Here is a 10,000-nt window from a genome sequence, read left to right as displayed (position 1 = left end):
CACATAGAGAGACACACACACACACACACACACACACAGACACACACAGAGACACACACACACACACACAGAGACACACACACAGCACACACACACACACAGACACACACATAGAGACACACACACACACACAGCACACACACAGCACACACACACAGACACACACACACGCACGCACGCACACACACACACACACACACACACACACACATAGAGACACACACACACACACACACACACACACACACACACACACACACACACAGACACACACGCACGCACACACACACACACACACACACACACACACACACACATAGAGACACACACACAGACACACACGCACGCACACACACACACACACACACACACACACACACACACACACACACACACACACACACACACACACACACACACACACACACACACACACACACACGTGTGATGTGATGATGTGGGACTATTTGATCAGGCTTGACTTCGTCGACCGGAAGTTGCCTCTCGCACTGAACCCTCCTCTTCCTGTCAGAGTGAAGCTCTTCTTCTTCTTCTTCTTCTTCAGTATGGCAGGCTGCGCGTGGAGGTCAATGGTAAGAAAAGATGTTTTTAAACTGATTTCTGTTAATGGCGGATGTCTTTAACAGTGCTGAGTTGTGTTGTGTGTGAGAGCGGGAAATTCGGCGTGTCTGCGGTGTTTCCATAGAGACACAAACGGCTGTTTAAACACTACATGTAGCATGTTAGCTAGTGTGTGTGTGTGCGTCCTTTAGCTGCGGCAGCTAGCAGAGCTAACTGAGGTGTTAGTGATTCAGCCACCGGGACAGTCATCACTTCACCACCGTGAAGCTCTAATACTTTATATCACATATATCTGTATGTTTCAACTGTTGCTGGAGGCTTCAGTTCAGTTCACGTTCCCGAATGTAGAGACTAAACCAAACTCCGTTTACAAATATAACAATTTAAAGGTCACCTTGCGTGTTTCGGCAACTACACGTCTTATAGTAAACAAGTGTCACGCTTACAAACAAGATGAGTTGCTGTTGGTTAATTCGGCATATATTAAGTCCACTGTACAGTTAGTATTTGGAATAAAATTGTAGTTCATTTTCCGCCAATCTTGCTATATGCGTCATCGCTTTCATTGATGTAGACACCCAACCAAACTCTGTGTAAAAATCTACTAATTTAAGGTTACCTTGCACATCGGGCAACATTCACATCTCGTAGTAAACAACTGAAATGCTTAAAAACAAGATGAGTTCCTCGCAGTAAATTCGGCATACATTAAATCCACCGTACAGTTAGTTTATGGATTACAGTTGTAATTGATTTGCAGTGATTCTATCATAAATACACACACAACAAACCCAGGGCTGTCCTTGAGACTTACACTCATGATTTAGTCAACTAATCGACTCAGAGGAAGCAGCCCTAAAATGAAGTTCGGAAAAGTACAAGCATTTAGCTGAACGGAACAGCAGCAATAATTAAAGGGAAAGGTCGTATAATACAGGATTGATTAGTTGGAATAAACTAACCTAATAATATACTGTGTTCGTCCAGCTGTCCCAGGTGGTGGTGGGGGCCAAGAGGCCCGCCCTCTCTTCAGCTGCCTTCTTCTCCAGAGGGGTTAGTAACACACAGAGACACACACACACACACACACACACACACACACACACACACACACACACACACACTCTCACACACAGACACACACACACACAGAGACACCTCTCACACACACACACACACACACACACACACACACAGACACACACACACACTCTCACACACAGACACACACACACACTCTCACACACAGACACACACACTCTCACACACACTCTCTCTCACACACACACACACACACACACACACACACACACGACACACACAGCACACACACACACACTACACACACACACTGAGCACGCAGTCCTTACACATAGCACACATGCAGCGTGCAGTCACACACTAGCTACTGAGCACACAGTCCTCACACACAGCTACTGAGCGTGTAGTCACTTACACTAGCTACTGAGCGTGTAGTCCTTACCTAGCTATTGAGCGTGTAGTCCTTACCTAGCTACTGAGCGTGTGGTCCTTACCTAGCTACTGAGCGTGTAGTCCTTACCTAGCTACTGAGCGTGTAGTCCTTACCTAGCTACTGAGCATGTAGTCCTTACCTAGCTACTGAGCGTGTAGTCCTTACCTAGCTACTGAGCGCGTAGTCCTTACCTAGCTACTGAGCATGTAGTCCTTACCTAGCTACTGAGCATGTAGTCCTTACCTAGCTACTGAGCGTGTAGTCCTTACCTAGCTACTGAGCGTCTAGTCCTTACCTAGCTACTGAGCGTCTAGTCCTTACCTAGCTACTGAGCGTCTAGTCCTTACCTAGCTACTGAGCATGTAGTCCTTACCTAGCTACTGAGCATGTAGTCCTTACCTAGCTACTGAGCGTGTAGTCCTTACCTAGCTACTGAGCGTGTGGTCCTTACCTAGCTACTGAGCATGTAGTCCTTACCTAGCTACTGAGCGTGTAGTCCTTACCTAGCTACTGAGCATGTAGTCCTTACCTAGCTACCTACTCTGCCAAAGATATTGATGAACTAACTGCAGTGATGAGAGAGAGACAGAGAGAGAGAGAGAGAGCGCTAACCGTTAGCATGCTAGCTCGTTCTCAATAGCAAAGCACTGCTACAACACACACTAGTTCACCATAATCTCCTAAAGAACTACTTCCATGTCCCTTCGAGCATTTTTTGTAATGGAGTTATTCGAGGAATCGTTTCAGCCCTAGTTGCTGGAATGTGTTTCTTTTTATCTTTCACTCCTGAAGATGTTCCAGCAGGAAGAGGTCTCACTCTGGAGCTAAAACAGACACCTGAAGTATAACTCTTGCTTTCTGTCTGTGTCTCCAGATGCAGACGGTCACTCTGATTCCTGGAGACGGGATTGGACCAGAGATCTCCAGCGCCGTCATGAAGATCTTTGAGGCTGCCAAGGTCAGCGAGCTGCAGCTTTAAATACAGCTGATGCTTAATCACTGTTTACATGCATACTCTTATTCATTCACGTTTTCGTCGCCTTTTTCAACATGTTTTTTTTATTTACTTTTTTAAAGATGACTTTTTTTTTGGGCTTTTCTACCTTTTAATAGACAGGACAGCTAGGTGGGGGGGGGAGACATGCAGGAAATCATCACAGGTCGGACTCAAACCCTGGACCTCTGCGTCGAGGCATCAACCTCTCAGTATATGTGCGCCTCTACCCACTCCACTTTCAACGTTCTGTCACCTATTTCGCTGCCTACTTTTTCAACGTTTTGTCACCTATTTCGTAGCCTTTTTTCAACGTTTTGTCACCTATTTCGTAGCCTTTTTTCAACGTTTTGTCACCTATTTCGCTGTCTTTTTTTTAAACGTTTTGTCACCTATTTCGCAGCCTTTTTTTCAACGTTTTGTCACCTATTTCGTAGCCTTTTTTCAACGTTTTGTCACCTATTTCGATGTTTTTTAAGTAGAATATTTGAGTCTTTGGTACTGATCCTACTTTAAAGTGTTGAGTTATTTTTCCTGTCGTGTTGCGGTGTAATGAAGTTACCTGTGATGTAATAGTTACCTGTGATGTAATAGTTACCTGTGATGTAATAGTTACCTGTGATGTCGTTAGGCTCCCATTAGGTGGGAGGAGAGGAACGTGACGGCCATTAAAGGACCGGGAGGAAGGTGGATGATCCCTCCGGACGCCAAAGAGTCGATGGACCGGAACAAGATCGGCCTCAAAGGTGAGTTCACTTCCGCTGCCATCGCTGGATGAATGTGGGAGGCTGAATGTGGGAGGCTGAATGTGAGCAATTTTTGGGACATTTTGTTACTTCCCTGATTTCCTGAGAGAAGAGGATTCCTAAAGTTAATTAAGGATTTGTTTCTGTGATAGTGAAAAATAATCCTTTCTTAGTCTCTTCGTATCTTAACTTCAGACATTAAGTTTAAGTTTAATCTGCCCCCCCCCAAGGACCCCTGAAGACCCCCATCGCTGCCGGTCACCCCTCCATGAACCTGCTGCTGAGGAAGACCTTTGACCTTTACGCCAACGTGCGGCCGTGCGTCTCCATCGAAGGCTACAAGACTCCGTACACCAACGTGGACCTGGTCACCATCCGGGAGAACACAGAGGGCGAGTACAGCGGCATCGAACACGTGGTGAGAGGACGTCTCTTAAAGGGACAGTACACTTACAGGGTCTCTTAAAGGGACGGGACACTTACAGGGACTCTTAAAGGGACAGTACACTTAGAACAACAGGGACTCTTAAAGGGACAGTACACTTAGAACAACAGGGACTCTTAAAGGGACAGTACACTTAGAACAACAGTGACTCTTAAAGGGACAGTACACTTAGAACAACAGTGTCTCTTAAAGGGACAGTACACTTAGAACAACAGGGACTCGTAAAGGGACAGTACACTTAGAACAACAGGGACTCTTAAAGGGACAGTACACTTAGAACAACAGGGACTCTTAAAGGGACAGTACACTTAGAACAACAGGGACTCTTAAAGGGACAGTACACTTAGAACAACAGGGACTCTTAAAGGGACAGTACACTTAGAACAACAGGGACTCTTAAAGGGACAGTACACTTAGAACAACAGTCTCTTAAAGGGACAGTACACTTAGAACTAAACATGTGGTAAGTGGATGCACGTTCTACGTGACGTCCGGTGGATGAAACTATCAAAACGCTCTGCTCATAAAAATGAATCATATCTTAAAGACTAAAACCGTTAAATACGTTTTTCTAGCTTTTTACATTTTGGCCTGTTTTGTTTTTGGCAGTTTTGGGGCCTTTTTCGCTATTTTAACATATTGGGCTTTATTTTGAGTATTCCTGCCAGAGATGATGGTGACCTGTGTCCTGTAGGTCGGCTCGCTGCAGACGGGAGGCTGTGGCGCTGAACGTGTTGGGGGTAAGGAGGAGGAACCACCCTGACTCCTGGTGTGTTCACACTGTCAGCTCCAGTCTGGAAAAAAGCACCTGTAGCCTAGCTTAGCACGAAGCCTGGAGCCTCGTCTCTCTGACTGACTGGCCTGTATACAACGCGTACCACTCAGTTCCTGATTGGCCAAACGCACGATCAAATCAGTCAACAAGCGTTGGCACAGAAACCTTGCAGACTGAGTCCGTATTCATTAATCCGTTCACGAAAACAAGAGAAAATGTGACGCTGCTGTCGCTCTGCCTCTCTGCTTCTGACAGTACCGTTACCCCGCTAGGCTGTCTGTCTGTCTGCCTGTCTGTCTGTCTGTCTGTCTCTCTCTCTCTCTCTCTCTAACCTGCCTGTCTCTCTGTCTGCCTGTCTGCTGTCTGTCTATCTGTCTCTCTCTCTAACCTGTCTGCCTGTCTGTATGTCCTCTCTCTGTCTCTCTCTCTTGCTCTCTCTCTAACCTGTCTGTCTCTCTGTCTGGCCTGTCTCTCTCTAACCTGTCTGTCTGCCTGTCTGTCTGTCTATCTCTCTGTCTCTCTCTCTCTCTAACCTGTCTGTCTGTATGTCTCTCTCTCTGTCTCTGTCTCTTGCTCTCTCTAACCTGTCTGTCTCTGTCTGTATGTCCGTCTCTCTAACCTGTCTACCTGTGCGTCTCTCTGCCTGCCGGTCTCTCTGTCTGCCTGTCTCGCTGCCTGTCTGCTGTCTGTCTGTCTGTCTCTCTAACCTGTCTGTCTCTCTCTCTAACCTGTCTGTCTCTCTCTCTAACCTGTCTGTCTGCCAACATGATTGAAACAACGTTGACATACATTTCTGAATCGGTGTGCGAGGACCTTTTATTGTTGACCCCTGCGATCAGTACGGATTTGTCAGCTGGCAGTGTGCGATGTCACTTCCTGTAAATGATCCTCCAATCACACGGCTCCCCGATGACCTCCAGTCCGTTTCCTTCCTGTTGTTTTTCCCTCCACTTCCTGTGTGCGGGGCCCACGTGTGTGCCTGGTTCCTGTGTGAAGCAGGTCCTTGTTGTTGCAGATCGTGGAGGGCGTGGTCCAGAGCATCAAGCTGATCACTGAGGACGCCAGCAGACGCATCGCAGAGTACGCCTTCGAATACGCCCGAAACAACCAGAGGGACAGCGTGACGGCCGTCCACAAAGCCAACATCATGTGAGTACATACTATATACTATACGTACTATATACTATACATACTATATACTATATACTATATATACTATATACTATATATACTATATATACTATACATACTATATATACTATATACTATATATACTATACATACTATATACTATATACTATACATACTATATACTATATATATACTATACATACTATACATACTATATACTATACATACTATATACTATACGTACTATACATACTATATACTATATACTATACATACTATATACTATATACTATATATACTATACATACTATATACTATATATACTATATACTATACATACTATATACTATACATACTATATACTATAACCTGTCACCCAGCTGTAACTATATACTATACTATACATACTATATACTATACATACTATATACTATACATACTATATACTATACATACTATATACTATATATACTATACGTACTATATACTATACGTACTATATACTATACATACTATATACTATATATACTATATATACTATATACTATACGTACTATATACTATACATACTATATACTATACATACTATATACTATACATACTATATACTATAACCTGTCACCCAGCTCTGTTCTAACTCATAGTGCAAGACGATGATATTTGACATTTTGTGTCTCCTAGTCAAACGTTATTGATGCTTTTTCTGACATTTTTTGACATGTCTGTCTCTCTCTCTCTCCCTGTCTCTCTCTCTCTCTCCCTGTCTCTCTCTCTCTCTCTCTCCTGTCTCTCTCTCTCTCTCTCTCTCTCTCTCTCTCTCCCTGTCTCTCTCTCTCTCTCTCTCTCCTCGTCTCCTCGTCTCTCTCTCTCTCTCTCCCCGTCTCTCTCTCTCTCCCTGTCTCTCTCCCTGTCTGTCTCCCTGTCTGTCTGTCTCTCCAGGCGAATGTCAGATGGTCTGTTTCTGAGAAAATGTCGGGAGGTTGCCGAGGGTTACAAAGACATCAAGTTCACGGAGATGTACCTGGACACCGTGTGCCTGAACGTGAGTTCATCGTCATCACCTGATAGCTCTGAACACACTCCTACACAACAGCATCTATATATATATATATATATATAAATAAATAAATAAATATAAATAATCTAAAGCCAGGAGAGGAACGATATGAGAGAGATCATCTAGAGTCAGTCCTTCCAGAAACACTTTTTGTGATTGTTTTGAGCGAAAATCCTTGATCATGCGTCACGTTTTCTTAACGTAACGAGCTCGCTGACCGCGCTCTCACTCACTCACACCGGCCATTCAGCAGGAAGAGGGGGGGCTGCAGGCCTGGAGCTCTGTCAGGGCATTTGGGAGTCCAGTAACCCAGAAAACGGTGAGTTTGCGCGGGTATGGAGCTCCATCTACCTCCCAGCGGGCCGGTTTAGACATCAATTCTCGTACAACGGCCCATATCTGACCTCTACATAGTTGGTTTCTTGCATTAAAAAGTCTCAGAAGTGAATGTAGTGATGAAATAGCAGATGAACAATGTATACCAGTCCTTCCAGAAACATGCTGAGTGTTTTGGGCTAAAATCCTTAATTATGCGTCACGTTTTCTTAAAAACTGCGATGGAATATGCGGGATATTTATGCAATTGTATGCGATGAGATTGCGGGAACTTGTAAAAGCTGTGGTGTCATCGTGGCTTCATCGCGGGGTTTACAGCTGTTAGATGATGTCACGTAATGACGTGGCTTCATCATGACGTCGTGGCTTCATCATGACGACGTGGCTTCATCATGACGTCGTGGCTTCATCATGACGTCGTGGCTTCATCATGACGTCGTGGCTCCATCATGACGTCGTGGCTCCATCATGACGTCGTGGCTTCATCATGACGTCGTGGCTCCATCATGACGACGTGGCTTCATCATGACGTCGTGACGTCGTGGCTCCATCATGACGTCGTGGCTTCATGACGTCGTGGCTTCATCATGACGTCGTGGCTCCATCATGACGTCGTGGCTTCATCATGACGCGGCTTCATCATGACGACGACGCGGCTTCATCATGACGACGACGCGGCTTCATCATGACGACGACGCGGCTTCATCATGACGACGACGCGGCTTCATCATGACGACGACGCGGGCTCCATCATGACGCCGTCGGGCTCCATCATGACGTCGCGGCTCCATCATGACGTCAGCGGCTCCATCATGACGACGTGGCTTCATCATCACGTCGTGGCTTCATCATGACGACGTGGCTTCATCATCACGTCGTGGCTTCATCATAACGACGTGGCTTCATAACGTGGCTTCATCATGACGTCCTTCACGACGTGGTTTCATCATGACGTGGCTTCTTAACGTCCTTCATGACGTGGCTTCACGACGTGGCTTCATCACGTGGCTTCATCATGACGTCCTTCACGACGTGGCTTCATCCCGACGTGGCTTCATCCCGACGTGGCTTCATAACGTGCCGTTACGCTGCTCTTGTGTGAAGTAAACAACATTTTTCATCTTCCTGATAAGATATTTGGGACTTTTTAGCAACAAAGATGGGGGGATTATGACATCATGCAAGCCCCGCAGAAATCTGCAATTTATGCGGCGTATTTAGCGCGGCGTATTTGAAATAAATATGCCGACTCTGGCTGATTATGAGTTCTGAGATCATATGATGTGTTTCTGGAGGGACTGGTAAGACGGGCAGCGATGGAGCAGGAGAGGAACGCAACCAGGTTTCAGTTAGTCTGTCAGATGAGAGAAATGATGACGACTGTAAAGGGCTGATGGGATGATTATATATCAGGTATGTCTCACTGTTCCTGAAGGTCTCCTAATCCTAATCCCTCCACAGAAACCTGATTGTGATCTCATAACTCGATGCATTTGAGTTACAAACATTTTTCAGATGCGATGCACTTTCGCTGCATGAATTACAGATTACGCGCAACATACGCGGGGCTTGCGTGATGTCATAATCCCCGCATTTTCGTTGCAAAAAAGTCCCAAATATCTTATCAGAGAGATGAAAAATGTTGTGTTTACTTCACACAAGAGCAGCTGTTTCCCCTGTTGCCATGGGAGCGTTATGAAGTGACGTCATTACGCGACGTGAGCATCATCTAAAAGCCGTATATGACACGATGACATCACAGCTTTTACAAGTTCCTGCATACAATTGCATAAATACCCGCATGTTCCATCACATTTTTTAAGAAAACGTGACTCATAATTAAGGATTTTAGCCCAAAACAATCACAAAAAAACGCATGTTTCTGGAAGGACTGGTCAGTTATACGACTTCCAGTTCTCAAGGACGTACACACACCATCTCAACTGGCTAGTTACCCTCCATCCCGCTAATCTCCAACACTCTCACTGAGCACTCTCACAATGCAGCCCTGTTTCTGATACCGTGGGGGGGGGCAGACATGTTGCTGTGGGGGGGGGGGGCAGACATGGTCAAATCAACATAGAGGAAACACTGATTCGCCCGTTTTCAGCAGCAGTTTCAAATAGTGAGATTTTCAGAGGAAAGAGGTGTTAATGGGACTGTGAGGTTCTCTGTATGTCCTGTTACCTCCAAACTGTCCTCATTACACTAGGACAGGGTTACATCATCCTATCACCTTTAACAAGCTCTGATGAAGGTGTAGTGATGGTGTGATGTAGCTGTGATGACGGTGTGATGACGGTGTGATGACGGTGTGATGTAGCTGTGATGACGGTGGGATGAAGAAGTGATGTAGCTGTGATGAAGAAGTGATGACGGTGTGATGACGCTGTGATGTAGCTGTGATGATGGTGTGATGATGGTGTGATGTAGCTGTGATGACGGTGTGATGACGGTGTG

General features: G+C 45.4%; 1 protein-coding gene across 1 annotated transcript in view; it reads left to right on the top strand.

The window, feature by feature from the left end:
* Positions 1–437: 437 nt before the first annotated feature.
* The window catches only part of LOC144513979 (isocitrate dehydrogenase [NAD] subunit alpha, mitochondrial-like), a 14,215-nt gene continuing 4,652 nt past the window's right edge, over positions 438–10,000 (top strand). Inside the window, exons 1-7 of the mRNA XM_078245172.1 lie at positions 438–593; positions 1,570–1,635; positions 2,931–3,014; positions 3,682–3,796; positions 4,027–4,214; positions 6,032–6,165; positions 7,087–7,189. Of these exons, the coding sequence (XP_078101298.1) occupies positions 453–593; positions 1,570–1,635; positions 2,931–3,014; positions 3,682–3,796; positions 4,027–4,214; positions 6,032–6,165; positions 7,087–7,189 (831 nt within the window). The 5' untranslated portion in view covers positions 438–452. The remainder of the gene's footprint in view (positions 594–1,569; positions 1,636–2,930; positions 3,015–3,681; positions 3,797–4,026; positions 4,215–6,031; positions 6,166–7,086; positions 7,190–10,000) is intronic.

The sequence above is a fragment of the Sander vitreus genome, unplaced genomic scaffold (genome assembly GCF_031162955.1).
Source record: "Sander vitreus isolate 19-12246 unplaced genomic scaffold, sanVit1 ctg397_0, whole genome shotgun sequence".
Taxonomy (NCBI): Eukaryota; Metazoa; Chordata; class Actinopteri; order Perciformes; family Percidae; genus Sander; species Sander vitreus.
The sequence above is the reverse complement of the archived record's forward strand: the minus strand, read 5'-3'. Positions and strand labels throughout refer to the sequence as shown.